This window comes from Haemaphysalis longicornis, unplaced genomic scaffold (genome assembly GCF_048455015.1).
Source record: "Haemaphysalis longicornis isolate Haplotype H1 unplaced genomic scaffold, Haemaphysalis longicornis Haplotype H1 scaffold_29, whole genome shotgun sequence".
Classification (NCBI taxonomy): domain Eukaryota; kingdom Metazoa; phylum Arthropoda; class Arachnida; order Ixodida; family Ixodidae; genus Haemaphysalis; species Haemaphysalis longicornis.
Window position 1 is genome coordinate 242,740 of NW_027526331.1, and position 20,137 is coordinate 262,876.

General features: G+C 45.6%; 2 protein-coding genes and 1 long non-coding RNA gene across 3 annotated transcripts in view; all 3 read right to left on the bottom strand.

Moving 5' to 3' along the window:
* Positions 1 to 5,749, bottom strand: part of LOC144173098 (translation initiation factor eIF2B subunit epsilon-like) — a 49,049-nt gene extending 43,300 nt beyond the window's left edge. Inside the window, exon 1 of the mRNA XM_077701608.1 lies at positions 5,583 to 5,749. Coding sequence (XP_077557734.1) covers positions 5,583 to 5,708 — 126 coding nt within the window. The 5' untranslated portion in view covers positions 5,709 to 5,749. The remainder of the gene's footprint in view (positions 1 to 5,582) is intronic.
* Positions 5,750 to 7,159: 1,410 nt separating this feature from the next.
* Positions 7,160 to 15,063, bottom strand: LOC144173099 (uncharacterized). The gene is made up of 3 exons (XM_077701609.1): positions 14,872 to 15,063; positions 11,603 to 11,758; positions 7,160 to 9,538 (listed from the first exon to the last, which is right to left on the bottom strand). Exons 2-3 carry the CDS (start codon positions 11,747 to 11,749, stop codon positions 9,326 to 9,328), a joined length of 360 nt encoding a protein of 119 aa, XP_077557735.1. The 5' UTR covers positions 11,750 to 11,758; positions 14,872 to 15,063; the 3' UTR covers positions 7,160 to 9,325.
* A 1,749-nt stretch (positions 15,064 to 16,812) lies between these two features.
* On the bottom strand, positions 16,813 to 19,525 carry LOC144173100 (uncharacterized). The gene is made up of 2 exons (XR_013323155.1): positions 19,410 to 19,525; positions 16,813 to 18,188 (listed from the first exon to the last, which is right to left on the bottom strand). It is a non-coding gene; the product is annotated as an uncharacterized LOC144173100 (long non-coding RNA).
* Positions 19,526 to 20,137: the final 612 nt, after the last annotated feature.

A 20,137-nucleotide genomic window follows, 5' to 3' on the forward strand; every position in this document is an offset into this window, starting at 1 on the left:
GCGACATATTAACCTTGGCAATTAAAAAATTCCAAATAAATGCAGCCAAATTTTGACGGCAAAAAAATCAGTCTACAGCCAACATGTACAAAAACTATCACTGCTCTGCACTGAGTCATGTATATATCAAGTAGAGAATTTCCTTTTTTAGACTTTTTTAGCAGAAATATGAAGAAATTTTGAAACCAATTGAATTCCAACATGCAGCTACTAATCGGTATGTATTATGAATGCACAGCAATCTATCCAATTTCTGTTGAATTGTTTTCTATAACTTCGAAAATACAGAGGCAAGTGAAGCAAAATAACATTTCTCGAGTTTTAAATTTGAATTTGTCTCTCATACACTAAGATAAATAATATTGATATCACTCAAAACTAGACAGGCTGCACTTTGTAATAGTACATTAGCCATGTATGTGGTGTTAGTTGACGCACAGCAGAGACCATACAAACGTCCAAATGGACAACCACATCCTGAGGGAGTACTGGTGCCATGCACCTTATTCTGGCATGATGCCCTGAAATCTGTAGTTTTTTTACCACGTAGTAGCTTACCACACACAAAAAAAAAACAGTTTAGATTAGTGTCAGGAAAATATACATGGGTAATCAAGAAAAAGAAAATCAGATTAAACGACTTTCATATCATTCCTTGGCAGTCACTGCATTGAAGCTCCAACGATTTTCTAGTGTGCCGCAGCTCTTTCTGCAGCACGTCAGAACTGTGTTGCTGTCTTCTTATCCTTTGGAGTTCCTTGTGGCTGGGGAGGCTTTCCATGGTCCATGAAGCTGCCTGCACATAATTTAGAAAACAACTTGTAATGAATTCAATGAACAGTGCAGACACCGGCTAGCTTGAACACTGCCAGTAAGGAAACACAACTCGAGCATTACCGAAGTGTACAGATAAACATTTACCCATGGTGCTTTCATACCATGGGTAAAACGGCATGCTTACGAGTACAAGCTGAGCTTCGCTGATCTCTCACAATGCCCTTCCTGATACATGCTCTCGTGATTGCGCTACAGTCAAAATAAACCTCGTGGCCAGAACTCACAACACTAAAGCAGCCCGCTGCCACGCGAAACCTTAAGGAGCTTGTGGGTCTGCGCCGAAATTTGATGTGTGATAGAAATTTTGCTATTTAGTTCTGTTTCATGGACATGACCTTTACATTCCATGATTGCCCAAACATTTCACCTGCTTCAGATGTAAATGAAACAGTTTTTCTAAATAATTTTCAATCAAGATATTTTGAACTGGCTCTTACAATCATGCTTGTTGGCGCAACGCATCACACACATGCAAGCTACTGCAGCCATTTACCATTAAACGTTTGTCAAATGCACCATTACATTAGTCTTCCCTGGGATCCAATGGTGCAAAGCACAATGAAATATAACAGAGTAACAATAACAAGGACGACACTAGACACGGGAGTCGCAGTTTTCTGGTAATGCCCACCAGGTTTAAAGCTGCCTGTAAAAACTGCTAACTGCATCTCTGAGTGTCTGCTTGCCGACAAGAGACTACAGGAAGCTGGCAAAAAAAATAGAAATATAGCTGCTTGGCAGTTAAAGACTGACTGCAATATTTATATTCAGAGCATATCGTGCAATTTGAGAAAGATTACAAACAAAATGAGTGAGAGGTTGTGTTTACCGCTCATGAAAAATTGTTAAGGCTTTTTAAGAGTAACCGCACTGTGAAGTCAGTCTTCGCAGCCCTTTAAACATGATGCACAACTACCCCCACAGTGCCCTTCTTTAAAACAGTCGTCAAAGCGGCCCAGTTCTGAGTATTCAAAGCGGCCCAGATCACGTTGCCATTTGTTGCATAGTTTGCCGGAATTCTCTTTGCTGTGGAGGTTGCGTAGTCGCCAACATGCCCATCTACAAACGGCCGCAAAGTTGCAGCAGCAAGATACATTTAGATTGCAGCACAGTCATTAGCACATACAAGGGCAGGCGATCACGCGGGCTGAGTAAATTGAGCACATCACACACTGACATGCTACTCAGTGAAAAATGTTAAACGCGTAAATTATAAAGCATAACGCCTGCGCTATGCCGCTCTATCATTTCTGAAAAAAAAAGAAAAAGAGAAAAAACGCAGTCAGTACCTAGGGCTGTCACTGGACTGTCTCACGCGTTGACAAAACCCGAGACGTGGTTTTATCTAAATACATGCGAAAAATGAGTGATTTCATTCCGGATAGCGCGGGACTGATGACTGAGGCCTAGAACCAGGAACTAAGCTACGCGAAAAGTTTTAGTTAGTCAAACTATTGAGGCCCAATAATGTCTCTTTGTCTACAGTTGTTCTTGCTCGGCTTTCCGGCATCTGCGGCGTTTTTTTTATCTGTTGCAGTGATGCCCTTCTACACTAGTTGTATAATAAATTCATGTAAAATAATCAACAGCTAGAGGTACAAAACAAGTTGAGCGACACGAAACAGTGCAGCAAGCGTTGCAACTTCTCCTGCCACCCCGGGAGAAGCCTTTCGACCGTTTCCGCACTGAGCACCCACCTTCGACCACAGAGCAAGAAATCATGCATAAAACACAAGAGGGGCATTGTAAGGGTTTAAACATTGAGCGGTACACATAAACAACTTGCAATAATTACCTTGTGAAATGACGTTCCAGCAGCACGGGAGCACGGCGCACATTTCCATCCGCGGGCGGCCATGTTTATAAAACTGCGATGGCTGAATCGGCTGAATCAGTTTCGTAAAAAGCTCACAGACGTGTAGAATAACAACGAAGCTTTAAAAATGTATTAAGATATAATTAAAATAAAATAGAAATTTTAGTTTTTAACTTATAGTTTGAAATATTGTACATAAATACGAAACAAAATGGCAACAAGGCAGACCCAGAACCAAGCAGCAGGCCATCTGAGCGGGACGGTTCTTTCCGCCCTTAGAAAGTTGCCGTGTTTCAAAAGCAGCGTTTTCAGTTGGTTTAATCAGTGCACTAGCCTTTCTCTGAAGCACTTCCTGTAACAATCACGCGCTACCTGCGGGTACGCGAGGCATTTGCTCATGGAGGAAAGAAAAGTTTTTCTTCCTCCATGCATTTGCTTTACGGCTGTACCTCCTTCACGCGCATTACACGCGCCTATGCGTTTTATTCATCTATGCACAAAAACAAAACATTGGGCTGACCGAATCAACAAAAAGCACGCATGCGCTTCCGCATGCATCCCAATCACAGCCATTCGTGGACATTTTTAGGACACTCCCAGTGCGGAAGTCCCAGGGATGCCCATAGGCTGTGCTGTTTGGGACATGGGATTTAGGGTCTTTTTTGGGATGTCCTTAGGATGTTTGGTGTTGTCTGGGGTCCTCCTTTAAAAAGGAGCTCAAGCCAATTTGCCCAACCCTTATTCGTGACTCCCTACGAGTGATCATCTTAGCTCTCTTCTGAGACTTGGGAGGGGAGAAAACCCTGAACGACTTTTGTGGATGACTCAAAACTACACCAGGTAGTTGAACAAGTTCAAAATATGGTATGGCACTATCGCAGTCTTCTCAGCCCTATTTTCCACTTACTTCATGGGTGTTACCAACTTTAACATTTGTTTGGTGGGCCTCTCTTACAGGAACCACAAAGAAAACACACATTACTGTTTTATTTCGAAGATCCTGTGACTTTCTCAGCTCCAATCTGGCCCCACAGACATTGCTTTCATGAAGAAAATATAACCAATGTTGACACCATTTTTAACTTCCCACTGCAAACGTCAGCAGCGAAATCATCGCGTAGATATCAAAAACACAGAAACCTAAAACTTAGTAAGCAAGGTCGGACGGAACCACAGCACCAACACAACTGCAGAACCACGTTTATTGACGGCATCTTTTGTTGGCGGCAGCTAGACCCACAGCCCATTCCCCGTGACGTCATCAGGTCAGTGCAAAAAACCGTCTAGTGAGTTGCCACCTTAGTATTACGACTTCCTCGTTTTAAATTGTATTTTTTTATTTAGTAACTTGTATTTTGATTTCACGTCGCTTTAATGAAGCCAGAACGGGTCAGTTATCCCGCCGTAAACAAATGGGGTGAAACGTCACAAAACGGAAATGACACTTTGCCCGAGCTCCTCTCACAAGAATGTGCGTGTAAGGCTGACCGCGCAAACACGGAACATAGGGAGTGGATATCTGGCCGGCAGCCGGCCGACCTGCGTGAGCGAAAGCTGGCCGGTAGTCTCTCCTCATTATCTTGCTGTGGTCACGTGATTCTAGCTTTGCTGAAAACACGCTGTCTGGTTGTGGCGTCGCCGGCAGTTTTCTGTCGCGAGCTGCCTAATTATTTGCCGGGTGTTCGGCTTAGAAACGGCACATCGATCCTCCGTCAAGTGAAGGGTGCCGGCCTTTCGCGCTAGAATAATTATTTACTGGCAGCTTGATGTAACTAAAGATCATATTCTAGGTCCACTTTAAACGCATCGTGACGACACAAACAACCGAAATAATCCATGCGGTCGTACTGTCACGACAGTTGTACCTTCGCAAGTAAAGTGTGTTGGCATTTTGTGTCAGAATAATTATTTGCCCTGAGAGCACAACCAGGTGGGTTATTTCGCCTATATGTGCCGTCACAGCACGCTTAAAGTGGATACGTAGAATATGACCGTTAGTGAAATCAAGCTGCCAGTAAATATTTATCCTAGCGCAAAAGGCCGGCACCCTACACTTGACGGAGGATCGATGTGCCATTTGTAAGCCAAACAGCCAGCAAATAATTAGGCAGCTCGCGACAGAAAACTGCCAGCGACACCACAACCGGACAGCGTGTTTTCAGTAAAGCTAGAATATGCCCCAACTAAACGAAGCTGCCGGAAAATAATAGTTCACAGCGCAAACGGCCGGCACTCTTTGCTCGACGGCAGCTTGCTAAAGAAAAGTGTCCAACTGTGTGCCGGTAAACCGCGTTCTCATGCAGCATGCCGGCACTAATCACGTGACCACAGCAAGCCAATGAAAAGAGACTGCCGGCCAACTTTCGCTCGCGCGGGTCGGCCGGCTGCCGGCCGAATATCCACTCCCCGGAACATCCAACATCATAATGTTGAGCCATTCACCACAAGAGATAAGTTCACAGAAGGCAAAAAACGGCGACCGATAAAGCGTAAAACCACCTTTTGTAATGCGTTCCCGAAACCGAAAGGACGGCGGAAACTGCCCACCACAGCGCACCGGGTTTGCTTTGCACAGTCAGAAACAGTGGCACAGCCCGATTTAGGAACATGCGTCTGGCTCAGCCCAGCCCCATGTAAGGGATTACCAGATCAGTGGAGCCGCTAATTAGTGGATGAGTGGAACGCAGCATATGGTATTGTGTCACGCAAGCTTGGCCACTGACAAACCAACATCGATTAAAGATTTTATAATGCGTTGAGTCAGGGCAAAACTGTCGTATTACGTGAGGACCTGTGATAAAATAGGTATTTCACCGGAATAATCTAGAAGCGCGAGACCCCAGTTTTGACAATACGGAACTTGGATGCAACTGCGGCAAGAGCGCACTACGAAACAACGAAGAAAAAATTCCCAGCAAGGGATGTTTACCCATGGGTGATCCTTTGTGATGGGAGCGAAGCAGTCATTGAAGTTGTCGGCAGTTACGACAGCCTGGAGTATTTCCTCCTGCTTCAAATCGCTCTTGCCAAGTTTCTTTACCGTGGAGGCCACCATTTTTGCAATTGGTGTCGATCACGCTTGGCCTGAGTTGGCACTCGTCCATGTTGGGATGCGCGCAAAATTTGTGATGACTTTTAAAAAACATAAAATAAATAGCTTTAGTTGTGTCACTTACAGTCTTTGGATTTTCTTGTGACAAGACTAAAGCATGACTAAAGTAGACATTTCGTCATCCACTGTTGTATAAGTTTGTGTTTGCACTGCATGGACGGGTTCAAACATTCTTTGCATCGTTCATCAGAACAGTATTTATTTTATGAAGTCTGTTGGAGAGAGAAACCATGCCACTTCTGCGACAGCAGTGACACAGAATTACGCGAACTTTTCTTGCGATGTGACTGGACGATGGCCGTGCTGTTTACCTTCATGCTTACACATTTGCCTTTGTGTTAATTCAATTTTTCTGTAGGAGAGACGTTGGTACTACTATTTGCAACAAGCATGTGTGTCTGAATGGAATTCTCGTGCGCTTTTTTAAGGGGTATGGGAGGAAGAGATGAAGGGGGGTTGGGGGGGGGGGGGGGGCTCATTTTGTATTATACAGTAGATATATACCTGTCAAAATAATTTTTAATGCAAAAGCATGAAATGGCCCACTGAGTAAAAAGGCGTGCATCTGTAGCAGCAAAGTGGCTCTCACACCTTCCGTTGGCTGTGACGCGGGCAACTACCCACAGAGGTGCATTAGCCAACACTTAAATTTCCCGCCGTATTCTTGACATTAGCTCCAACGCTGTGCTTTCAGGTCTGATGTGAACAGGTGCCCGCAGATTAACGTTCCTTGGCAAGTTGGCAGGCTCCACACTAGGGCTACCAATACGTTAAGCCAGGGCCGTACCCAGAAATTTTTTTCGGGGGAGGTTATGAATTTTGGGAAGGGGGCAGTTTTGCTGAATGCAAGAGTAAGTATTGTGTGCGTGCTGCCTGGAAAAGATTTCGGGAGGGGTTTGAACCCCCAAACCCCCCCTCTGGGTACGGCCCTGCGTTAAGCCCAACAAGAGCCATAGCACGTGTTGTTCAATGCTGTACCCTAGATTTTATATTTGGCGAGTCCTTAACCTAGCACGTGACCATGCAGCACTTCACCCATATAGTACTTGCCGAATTCCATTGACTGTGGGTATGCGTGTGGTGTGAATCCCCCAGCGACACAGCGATAATCTTCCCACGCAATCAAAACTTTTACGGAGACACCCGTCTGGTTTGGAATTTTCATTGAATAAATAACAAAGACGCCAACCAAGACAGAGAAAAAAAAAATTTCAGCACCCCAAACCGTAGCCTTGTTCACGCGCATGTGGCTTCATTTTGGGTCGCCAAAACGTCATATCATATTCTTCCTCGTGTTTGGCATCTACATCAACCCCTGAAAAATCCAAAACAGACATTGACAGCTTCCTGCAAAGGCGCTATGCATGGTCGAGACAGAGAGATCACACCAGTGGTTATCGTCAGCACCTTTATTGTTGATGTAGCAAAGCACAACAGGCAAGACTTGCCTCGGACAACTCTGGGCTCGCACGCTACGACTCCAATCACCTAACCACACTGTACAGACAGACAATGTCTGGATTTGGTCTTGACATTGACAAAGCACTGCGTATATCCCTCAGCAGGTGCAGTGGCTTCGCAACAGCCTTGCTGGACACCCACTTTCGCAGGGTTGGACTGGTGCATCAACCTTTTTCCCCCCCTCTCCTTTCTCTCTGCTCACAGGCCTCGGCTGGCCTCATGCCGGTATAAGCCTTGGAACCTAGCCAACAACAAAAACAAAATCCGCAGGTGCTTCTTTCAACCCAACCACAGTTGTCACTGTTGGCAGCCGTACTACTACCACCTGTGTAATGTCGAAAATTTGGTGTTCGCATAAAGTCAAGTCCTTAAAAACTTTGCACGACCACAGAAGTTAGTCGGATTACCCGGAAGGGCGACCCAAAGTATGGTAGGAAAACAAATCAGTTCAAACCCCTTTCATTACAGGAAATAGTCAGTCTTGCTTTCGGAGCGTGGAGCACTTAGCATGCTGCAAACAGAGTGGATTTGGCTAAACATCACTTCATCGTTGCACTCGAGAGAAGAGAGGAAAGACGCTTACTGCCAGTTACAAAAGCTACCGCCCAATTTTTAGCCCTTTCAGCCCTGATTTTTTTTTTTATTTCAAGCAAAACAGTGCTTCGTGTGTGTGTTTTCCTTAATTTAAGGTCCCATAAGCCCACAAACAAAAAATAGAGCTGGAACTAAAAATACTAACATATTTATTAATGAGGCAATTAATTAGGACATCTGGCAATTAAAAATTTTATGTTGAGCAGACACATCACTTTTGCACATTTTCCTAAATGTTATGACTAGATGAACCTTCAAACAATGAATGGGCTCCATAATGCACGCATTTATAGATTCTCAAGCTTGGGAATAAAATTGAGACCCCCATTTCTTTCAGCCTCAATGCCATAATTTCGCCTTCACTGGAGGTTTTTCTTCTTTGTAGCGTGCAGCTCCACTAAAATGAAACAGTGCTATCTTTCGCAATGAGCATTACTGAGGAACAATTCAAAAAAAAAAAAACTAGCAGTTTTAGTTTCATTTTCTTCGCGCTAGACAAACTTTTATGTGATGGCATCAATTGACACCACCAGGGCCGAAAGGGTTAAAACTGAAATTTTGCAACTGCAGTTTACACAGACCACATGACTTGGGTTATGGGTACAGATGGCTGCGATTCTGTTCCGCCCCGAGCGAGGCTGCCTGCACACACTCGCTTGACGGAGGAAAATGGGCTTCAAACACGATCGTCCTCAAAACTACGCAATCCAAAAACCTAGTACATGCTTTATCTAGCAAGGAACACAGGCACACCCCACTTCCAATCGCAAACATGATGGCTTCACGGCGTTTCAAGACAAAGACCAAGAAAGTACTCTGCTGCAAAAACACGCAACACTCTCACACGTTTTCTCCGCCAAAGTTACAACGGTCCCACACCTATCGAAGACCCCTTATCCTACAGCAGTTTTTTAATTTGACTTCACGATAACTTTGGTTCCAAACTACTGTAGTGAAGAGATTGCTCAAAGAAATCACAGCTACGTCAGTAGCTAAAAAGCCTGGGGGAGGGGGACAAGAACAAACTGTCCTCCACGCACGATACGCCTCAGTAGTATTTTCTCTTCCCATGGACAGTGTCAATAAGTTTAAAAGGTAACCCCTGCACCACAGTGGTTCCCACCTAGTTCATCCAAGTCTTCCAAGAATGAATCATTCTTCAAAAGCAGTCGCAGCACTCCACAGCAAAGCACAGATCCCTTTCACAAGTAAAGCTCACAAAGATATGCGTGAAGTCTCCGACAGCTGGTAACACATGTGGGCAAGCTACAAGGGTCGACCATCCTTCAAACACATTCGCAGCTTTCCACAGCAAAGCGTATAACTCTCGAAACTTAACAGCTTACAAAGACAATCGCAAAACACTAACACTCTGACGGCCTCGCAGTGGACAAGACCGTCCACTCAGAGTTTCAAGGTCGGCCTACGAGCTAAAACTGGCTCCACGGCCAATCTGCTTCGCTGACTGACTCCAGGCCGGGTGTGAGTCAACGTGGGGGTGCGTCCTACGCGTAGTCCCTGAGGATGCGCCTCTCAACGCTGTAGTCGTATTCCGTCCAGGACAGGTCACCCATGGCGCGTAGCCTCCGCAGCAGGGCGTCCACCTCCCCGCCCACCCCACTGGGCCCCGCCGCCACGTTCAGCTCGAAAGGCACGCCGTCGATGCCGTGCTGCCGGCGGTTGTTCTTGGGCGCGGCCGGCGGCGTCTCGGGCACCACCTGCCAGGCACACAAGACAACTGTGAAGAGGTTTCTCCTCGTGGATTCCAAGAACTTAGCACTTTAACGGTTTCTTTTTTATTTGCTAGTCGTTAGCACTGAGCAGTTAGTGAGCAATCAAGCGTCTGATGGAAGCTCGTCTGGCTGGACAAAACAGCGAAGCAAAAAGGGACAGACCCTAACAAAGCAAAACTTCCAAAAAATTTGAACCTTCTAAAAACTCCAAAAATATCATGAAAATTCTGAAATAAAAAACAAACAAAACAGGTTTGAGCTTCACTACAGAAGTGCCTTGTTCAGATTTCTAAGAGTCTAAAGTTCAGATTTTGAAGTTTTAGAAGTTTCATTTGAAATTTTTTGGATGTTTTATTTGGACAGCGTCTGCCGCTTATTAGGGGCAAAGGCCCTAAGAGACAGACACCGTCCAAACAGAACCGTTGTCTCATGTAGTCACCGTAATAAAACACTGGGACAGTCGTCTATGGCTCGCGTAGAACGTAACGGGTACTAAAAAAACACCGGGACACTCATTTACGCCTCGCGCTAAAGAGCTTCGTGCTTCAAAGACACGAGACTTTTACAGCAAAGCTGTATGCCTCTACCCCCAACGGTTTCATCTCCGTTGGCAAAAACGCCAAGGTGCCAAGAATACACTTACACCCTGCATACTTTGCCTCTCCCCAGGTTTCCGTTAGTGGACATGGCCTGGGAGTTTGTTTTTTTTGCACTTCATGGGAAGTCAAGAGCTTGGACAACAGAAGCTCTACGCGCAAAAATACAGAGAAGCTCTGGAGCAGTTCAGAGCAGTCCACAATGACAAATGAAAGGAACCATAAATGTGCTGCTAAGAATGGAACTTGGGCCATTTAAAAATGACTTTTTTTTCCCCTCCCGCACTACAGACAGGTGAAAATGGAAGGGGGAAAACTGCACTTTCCGTAAGGCAGTAGTCGCACATTCCGTAAATCTTTTTTATTATTTAAAAGCTCTAGGACTGTCTGCTTCACAACACTCGAGAGTTAAATAGATTCTTTTTATGCATTTTTACACATTTTGTATACTTTTATACATTTTAAACTGTTTTTATACTGCAGAGCGATATGACGTTGTATATTTGCGAAATGATGTACTGAAACTGTCACCTCCCTTGTATTATTTTTTTCCTTGTATAAAAAATTTTTTCGAGTGTTTCGGTGATTGACACATTTGCGTACTTGTGATACCCTACGGTGGCGCATGCTGCGCGTGCTCCAGTTGTTTCTATATTTACCGGCCCCGGTGGTGAATAAAGTTTAGTTTAAAGTTAGCGCTTCTCCTGTCTCCTTTCTTATGTATCGTCTTTGGTTTTTTGCGCTAAACATTTTTAAGAATACAGCGTTCTCACTGACTGCAGTACAGTAGTAGGATAAAGGACAAAAGAGCACCAGTACTACGACAGCACATCTCACATCCACATGCAAGTACAAAAAAATTTCGAATGAAGCTGCGTGAAACTGTTTTGGGGTCTACGGGGTGGGAACTCCGTAACAAATTTGCGCAGCTCCGTTTAAAATCTGCTTGTATGTCAGATGCGTTGCCATTGTTTTGCCGCACTTTGTCCCTTATCCTACTAATATACCACGAAATATGACGGAATCCCAATATTTTATGATAAAAAGAATAAAACACTGATCATGCACTCCCACCAGGCAATGTACCTGGGTCTTTTGAGCTCAAATAGCGCAACTTGGATGGAAGTAACTGCTTTGAGCACCATGTGATGCACCATAACTGCAGCATTTTAGCTCAAAACACCCAGTCACATTGCACACGGAGATGTGATCAGTCTTGTGTGCTTTTCATCTAAAATGTAATGCAATGCGAAATCCCAATGTTGTCACCGCTGAGCTATACAGGGAACCAAAACACCAGACAGGCTGGCCCATTAGATGTGAGGGCAGGGCTGTGGAGATACTACATGTAGCAGAGATGTACCATAAATGTCTGAAACGTACTTAGAACTATGTGCCACTAAATGCGCTGAGCGTTCTCAGAAATGAAAGATGCTGCAAATGTGGAACTCACCGGCGGCGCGGGGTTAGGGACAGGCAACGGTGGGTACAACGTGCCGCCGGGGCTCTCGACGACGACGTAGCCGCCTTGCTCGCTCTCCCGAAACGCCGACGGCTGCTCTGCGGGTGGACGCCTCCGGCCAAATATCGAGCTGAACATGGTTTTTCACTGTAACAGGCGGGGCAAAAGGCGGCAAAACCAGGTTGCGCTAGTTGGCTTCGCAAGATTTACTACAGGCACAAAATATTGCTGTGGAGCAGGAAAAGGCCTAGTATTTATGAGTTACGTGCAGAGAGTAATCTATTTACAAATAATTTCCAAGAAAGTTCCAGGCAGGGACAGTGAGATCATTCGTACAGTGCACATGCTAGTGGTGGCAGTGGTGACCCATAAACTGGCGCATACCCACTCAGGGGGATTGGCCAAGAAATTTTTTAGGGGCGAAGCTCCTTAAGTCATGGGTCTGTCCATCCCTTGTGTCTTGTGGTACGTGACCGCCGCATGCTTTCGGAGATGTCGCAGAGTGGGCCGCGTTGCACGCGCAAGAACCGGCTGCAACTGGCAGCGCAAACTCGGCACCGGGAGCGCGAGCTTGTCTGTGTTCGCCAACGGAGGCGCGAGCGCACGTGCACTGCGAGGGGGAGATCACGCAAGAGATCACGCCACGAACGCAGGCAGTCGTTCTCGGAGATCGAACGAGACGCAAGGACCTTTGCTCGTTTCCTCTCGTCTTGTTCGGGCACAAGTTCGCCCTAAATAAAAGTTCTTTCTTTACCGTTGTGTCCCATCCTACGTGACAAATTGTGGTGAGGTGCGGGGTAGTCCTCGATGGCGCAGGGTCTTTCACCAGGTCTGGGCCTGGGAGCATTGACTCCGAAAATAAAAGTTGATCTTATGTCTTTCTTAATGATGTAATGGGCGAACTTTCACGGGAGAGTTATGGTTACCGATAATCTCCCCCTCTCGAGCTTCGCCCCACTTATCATCATTCATTCCGTGGATATGGCGTGATTTTTTTTTTTATTCATTAAAAAGATCGATTGTAGGGTTTAACATGCCGACGCAATGCAGGCGATGTGATTCGCCGTAGTGGAGGGCTTCAGATTAATTTTGACCACCTGGGGATATTTAGCGCACGTAGAAATCTCGTGCCCACGGGCATTTTTGCTTTTCGCCTCCATCAGAAAAGCGGCCGCCGCAGCCAGGCATCGAACCCACGTCCTCGTGGTTAGCAGCACAACACCTTAGCCACAGATAAGGCAAAACAGTACAGCCGAAGAAAGGATTTAGTAGGCGGACTCAAGAGAGAAAGAGGAAAAAGAAAGAGGAACGAGAAAGCAACATAAAAGTCAGCCTGATCGGAATCATCTTAGCATTGCAGACGAGACTGCCAGAGCATCTTCACCTTCTTCAACGGCTGGCTCGGGCTGTACAGTCCAGCATAACCGTGGCACACACCCACTTTTCGGGAATTGCACCCTTCGCATAAGGTCCCTCGACATGGAGCAATGGCCTCATTCCTCTGGTAACTGGGGCCCCGCAGCAATGTTTGTTCCTCATTTTAAAGAGGCCATGGAGACACAGTACAAGTTTTGTTTGTCAAAAATTCTGCTTGTCCCAAAAACAACGATACCAATATTACTCCAAACTTCAAATAAATTGCCGAGATATTATAACAAAACACACGAAACAATGGTGAGGTCCCATCCGCTTTCCGTAGGTTTGTCTGTCATGTCTGAGAACCTTGCTTGTGCGACTGGTGGATGCCAACCAAAGCCATTGCCAAGAAAAAGACTGGGCGATTGTACTGCGGTCTCCATTTCTGTTTGATCTGGCTGGCCCGTAGTACGTCCCTCCTGCCCATATTGCGTCACTGTAGCACAAAATGCGAGTTTTTCAGTATTTCCCATAATTTTTCGGTTAAAAAACGTCTTTTGTGGTTGGGTTTGGGGCTGAGTGCCTAATCAAAGGCGTTTAGTAGTTGCGGACGAAGGAAGTCTTGCCCATTGACCTCCAACCGCTCCTGTTCTGCGCCACTTGAGTCCACAGTTTACCCCCGAAGTTCTGTACTTCATCCCTCCATCGTGTTATTGGCGCCACTTCCCCTTCTTCTAAACTCACCTCTTGGTATCCCAGCTGTTACCCTAATTGTGCACCGGTTGTCGATTCGTCTCACTACATGTCCAGCGCAAGCCCATTTCCTTTATTTGAACTATGATATCTCTTCATATAGCTTGTTCCTTGATCCAGGTAGCTCCTTTCCTGTCCCTGAGTGTTACTCCTGACATTATTCGTGCCATGGCCCGCTCAGCTGACCTAAGTTCGCTTTCTAGCTGTTTAGTAAGGCGCGAAGTTTCGGCTCCGTATGTCGTCACCGGCAGTATGCACTGGTTATAGCTTTGTTTTTTTTCTGAGAGAGATAGAGGTAGCTTACTTTTTATTATTTGGGAGTGCCTGCCAGTAATCCCCAGCCCATACGTCTTCTGCGACGGATTTCTCTCTCGTGGTTTGGGTCAGCGCTAACCATATCTGTCCGAGGTAGTTATATTCTTTTAGTTCTTATAGCGTTTCGTTTCCTAGCTAAGCTGAAGAGAGCGTTTTTCGCATGATTATTCCTGAATACTTTACATTTAATCATATATCTACACGGCCGTGCTTTCTGACTGTAATTCCTCAAGCAAATTGTTTAGGTGTTCTGCAGTCTCACTCAAAAAGGACGTTCCTTTAGACACAGCGATATTATCCCAGTCCGGGTACACCCGACGTATCTAGCCTAAACACAGCCATATTTGTATTTTCGGAACTGTTATCTACCGATACAGGAAATCTTGTTGCACTGTCGTGTGTCCGAAGTGTCACAGCGCGTCCAGTCAACCTGAACGAGATCACAGCGACGTTTCCGCTTGATAGCGGCGAGATCAGAGCAGAAAGACTGCCTAAAGACTAAATAAAGAGTAGCTTATTCAATAAATTTAAGTATAGTGCTGCTCAGCTGCCTACTTGCAACGGCACGCGGTGTCATTCGCGAACGATTCTTGCACTCGGCAGTTGCTGGATGAAAACAAATTCTGCGGATATGATGGGAGGCCGATGTTTAGTGGCACATACATTGTTGCCGCTGAATCGTTTAACAAGGCACTTGCAAAGCAATACAACGTTCAACACCCTACGAGTAAAGGGTTGCCCTATTTGAATTGTATTCGGCTTATAAATGAAGTCCATTCGCCGAAAACATTAGGCGGCCGTTGGTCCCAATTTTGTCTGTACTGCAAGATTCTTACCTCGTACTGCGGAGAGCGGACTTTCGCGCACTTTTACTCCACAAGCGTTCCTAATAGCCACAGACTGGTTGTCACGCGCGGTTACACCACAGAAAACACAGTATCACACGGACACACCGCGATCTCCAACACAAGACAGTCTTTCGTTTCACCAGCTGTGTTGGATGACTCACATCATAGCCTCCTTTATGCTCACATCATAGAGTTTCATACTAATGAAACTAGAGGGGACACTGGCGCTGCAATCGTTCAACCCCCATGGAGCTGATTGTGTGACGTAGACTCGTGATTTTCGAACTTGGCTTAACTTGAGGCTTGACGATTGTTATATGTACTAGGCTTCGTACTTTTCCGCTCCGTCAGTTTCGGTTTCGGCGTCGAAAGCGTCGGTGGGTCATTCCGGGGCAGAATTGCTGTTGGCGTTTGATTCCAGCGGCTGCAGTGCGCAAATACTGCACGGCTGGAATGAATGGATACGGGAAGCACTCCGCGCCGGGTAGTGCGTTCCATCCTAGCCACGTTCATGACTACGCTTGCGATTATAACGTCACGAGCACGGTAGCGCCGAAGACAAATAAAAATCTTTTATCAGCAGTAAGTATGTGTGCACAGCCGGTGATTTTTTTTTTTTTTTTAATGTTGCGGGAGCGTCCACCAGCGGGTGGGTCGGCACCTTATCGTGGGAGAAAGCGGCGAAACAAGTGAGGGTAGGCCGCTTGCATAGGACGATTCCGCCAGTGCAACCGTCGTCTGCTAGGCTGTTCCCGCAAGCACAACACAGCCGACACAGTCCCTTTCCGTTGCTAATCAGCTGCGTGTATTCACCGGTGTAACCAAGGCTCACGCGCAATCGCTGTGACCGCCCGCAACCATGGACGCATATGGGGTGTTTGAAGCTGAAGGTAAAAACAATGTAATTAAATGAATACTCTGTATATGCAGTCTGATACGTATCAGACAGGGGAAGAAAACGTACCTCTGCAACGGTAGAATGGCTTTACCTATTGCAACAGAACATGGCCCGGCGCGGTGGCTCAGTGGCTAAGGCGTTGTGCTGCAGAACGTGGCCAAATGATTGCCTGGGGCCTACCAGTACTTTTGGGCCATAAACTATGGCTTACATAGCTATGTACAGTCGGCAAATCGCTTGTCTATAACAGCGATTTCAACTTCAACCAGCTACATCCGAAAACTGCCGAAACATACTCGTTCCAAACATGTCGGAGGCAAAAGTTAAGGGCTAAGACTTCAGAATTCCGCAGTAGTTTTATTGAAATCCCCCACCGGCGGGGCAGGATAGGGCTGAGTACGAAAGCTGTGTTATAGACAAGCCTTTTACCGGCTGTACTGGTGAAGCCATATGAGGCGATCACCGGCATGCATGCTTGCTATTCAATGAAGTCGCTGTGATTCTACATTGGTCACAGTGTTCCCCATCCAGTGGCAGGTGTTGCTGTAGCAACTGTTTGCGTTAGTGCAACCCTGGCTCAGCGCCTGGAGGCAGGCATATTGAGCACAGAGAAAAAGTTGGCGACTGCACTAAGCGAGTACTGTGTGAATTTATTGTGCCAACAGCAAAGTGCAGAATTCCGTTTCCCTCATTTATAAAAAAGCCCTCACCACAGTCATACTCTGTAACACTAATAAAAAAAGCACAGCATTGCTTAATACATCGAAAGCAAGAGTGCAAGCTTACCTTGATGAAGTTGTTTTGAACTTTTGAAGGCTGGTAAACAGCAAACATGCAAACTATGCAGCGAAAATGAGTGAAGGCATAAGCATGTCGCATCAATGTATTTATTGTCCCATCCAAGAGCCAGCATTGCTTAATACAACAAAAGCAAGAGTGCAAGCTTACCTTGAGGAAGTTGTTTTGAACTTTTGAAGGCTGGTGAACAGCAAACATGCAAACTATGCAGTGAAAATGAGTGAAGGCATAAGCATGTCGCATCAATGTATTTATTGTCCCATCCAAGAGCCACTGTGAACATATTGGTACCAGGATTTAGTTTGTAGCTACCTACCAGCATTGCCATTTTCGCAACCAGCATACTGATGTACGCAGGCTGCTTTATGCAGGAATCAACAAAATGGTTACTGTAAGTGGTGAACAAATGCGACGTTAGGTTACGGTAAAAAGATTGCATGAAAGGAACCCTAGAAAAGCTTAGCTAGAAAAAAAAAAAAAAACCCTAGAGCAGAAGTGTTTCGATCAGCATCTGCCAGCACAGTAGAAGCAGGGCAACAATATCTGATCAACGAACAAAACAAGGGTCTTAAAACAGCGTACACTCGGCATGACAATATACAGCCACAGTGAACAGCAGTGGGTGGATACAATCTGCAACTTGATAACAGCCAGAAGTAGGTGAGGCAGCCTTCTACCCCACTGATCAGAACCTTTCGAGCCGTACTGACAGTGCAAGATGGGAAAGGGCAGCTTAACATTTTTCAATCCATTGTTTGGGCAGACATCAATGGTGCATAAACAAAATACTGCAGCCGCAACGTATAATGTAAGTTTTAACTGACATTCATGTGGTGAAAGCTGATCCCCTACGTCACACCTTCATGAATATGTTGCAGGAGGAGGTGGCGGCGCCACAAAAAAGTTGGTGAAAGGTGCACAATAGAACCTGGCTTCATTAGAGGTTTACATGGGCAGTGAGGACGTGCCAGCTCTCTCACAGTCATTGGCACCACACACAGTCCTCCTCAGCAGGGTCCCTGAAGTGAATACCACTTTGGAACACAGTGGGCTAAAATACCACGCAGAATACTTCCACTTCATTCTTTCAGTTCAATAAGCACGTACACAAGTCTTCAAATGGCTGCTCATGGTAGTTAAATGAAGTTGGTTTCACGCTGTGCCAAGGCTATCGCAAATGAAGCCACTGCTATAAGTCACATTTATGCATACAATGGATGGTTTTGAACAACTAATTTTCTTGCACCCGAGAAAAATAGTTTGAATCTTGAGTGCCTAACAAGCAAGACTCAAAGAACATCTTCCATGCACTACAAGGCACTTTCCTCACCACTTGTTTTTCTCTTTATTGTGCAGCTGAATGTACAGGATTGTTTTTACTATTTACATATCGTAGGCTGCAATCAACCTCTCCCCAAGCCCTTTTGCTTTTTTAACAGTGGCCCTTGCTAGAATTTTTGTGTTTTTGGCAGCTTGGCGGCATGCCTGCCTTGTCTTGCGCTGCTGATGATCCATCCAATGACCCTGACTTGGAAACTGGTTGCATGCCTGGTGCAGCTTCTTGTGTTGCCTGCTGGTCTGCTCCTTGCACTGCTGACACAGCTGGGACCTGTATCGAAATGGATGGCATCATTGAAGGTTTTGCAAGGCTTTTGTACAGATATTTAGAGCACAAGTATGTACTCTTAAAATCCAGCACACCAGCATGCTTATTTACAAAAAGGGTTCCAGCAACATAACATATTCAATGACTCTGCCTTTCTCATAAAAACACACAGTTACGATCAGCTGCGCGCTGCCGTGTTGACACTGAAGTCATTACTTAAACCAAAGAGAAGGCACATACAATAAACTCACAGGACGCCAACAATGTTTTCAGAGGTCGTGCTTTAACAAGACATGACTTTAGCAGTTGGATTATTCAAGACTGAACAACCACACAAAATGAGTAAATGTTTTGAACTTATTGTGGAACAGCTACGGAACAACGAATGCATGAAGGCAGCTTGTGTATTATGGAAATGGTACCCCAGAGGCACTATTTAGTTGCTATTTAGGCAAGCACCGTCTGATCAGCAACATTTACGCTGTTTGACACCTTCGCACGTAATTTCAAACTGTTCCTGCGCTTCGGCACGCTTGTATAGAGGCACTGGAAAAAATAGAGAGCCTTCAATTTCACACGCGTACATGTACCTGGTTATATCTGGGCGTGAGACCTCGGTTAGACAGGTGATGATTGGTATTTGTGGGCGTGTAATGTACACACACGGTGCTTAGATATATCAGTGCGCGTTATTGGTCATCTAATAGAAACATTCTACACGGGAATTTTCACAAAATTAGGAACTCCCGTAAAATGCAGCCCACTGCTCCAGAACGCCCTGCATGCCTGCCGCTCTTAGCAAGACGAGGCCGTCTTCTGGAAGGTTAACACGAATGAAGTACGAGAATTTTTTCGCTGTGTGGCCTGATAAGATACCCTGTTTCCCACGTTTGTCGCTCTCAACATATAAAATTAACATTTGCTCACAGAAACAGCTCTACAGTGCGTCAAGACATCAAGAATACACGAATAGTACAACAAAGAAAGAACCCGATTAACCATCCGGTCAATAAAACATCGTCTGCGTGTTAGCGACGAACAGAGGTGATATGGTCGAGTTCCGTGGTCGAGTTGGCCGTTATGGCTTGTTTAAGGCACCAAAGCAAACGATCAGCTGTTACTCAGCGTCCTTTCACGATTTTGTCAGCATGCCGACCGCACGTCGGGTAAGGCGACAACAATTACACTTATGAGTGGAAATGAACAACAACCGTGTATACTTACTTGGGGTTATATGACGCGTCGCTCCGCTACTCGTAGTCTTCCAGAACGAAATTTAACGCTGTGCAGCGGCCCTTCAGCAGACACATGCCACCGATGCCACCGCTGACCATGACCACAGCCATGACCGCCGACTCGCAAGCAAAAAAAAAAAATCGAAAAAAAATACGCTTCGCCGCCGAATCACCGGCTCCGCTAAACTCAGCCGCGTATGCCGTTCACAAATCACTTTCCCTCTTATAAAAGAGTACTTCTAAACCTTAATTAAAACTTAAGGTATAGTACAAGTTGTTTATGCGACTAATAATTTATACTGTAATAAACATTAGTTGTAACTTTTCAATTTAAAAAAGATATTTCGAGTCAAGTCAAGATGTTGGCATAGTCAAGCCAAGTTCGAAAATCACACGTCTATCTGGCATGGCCGCCCTCATGGGGGTTGAAGCAGACGATCAACGGCTCGCATAGACACTAGCGCCAGTGTCCCCTCTAGTGTATATTAGTATGAAACTCTATGGCTCACATGCTCGGAACTGCTCGGAACGGAAGCGACGGAAGGAAGCATAAAGTGATGGGAAGTAGCATGGAGGTAGCGCGCTCATATGACGTATAAAGCAGTTGCATGGCCTGAAGCTACGTTTTTACAAGCGCCACGATAATACACATAATTTATAATACAAAGTTTCAGCGCAAACTGAGAAAAGAAGTTAAATGTTTGAGCCGATCACAAC

Bases quoted from the DNA above. Each gene is read 5' to 3' on its own strand.
- LOC144173099 (XM_077701609.1), bottom strand. From the start codon at position 11,749: ATGTTCAGCTCGATATTTGGCCGGAGGCGTCCACCCGCAGAGCAGCCG. The intron at 9,539-11,602 runs GTGAGTTCCACA...TGTGCCTGGCAG, and splicing joins TCCCTAACCCCGCGCCGCCG to GTGGTGCCCGAGACGCCGCC.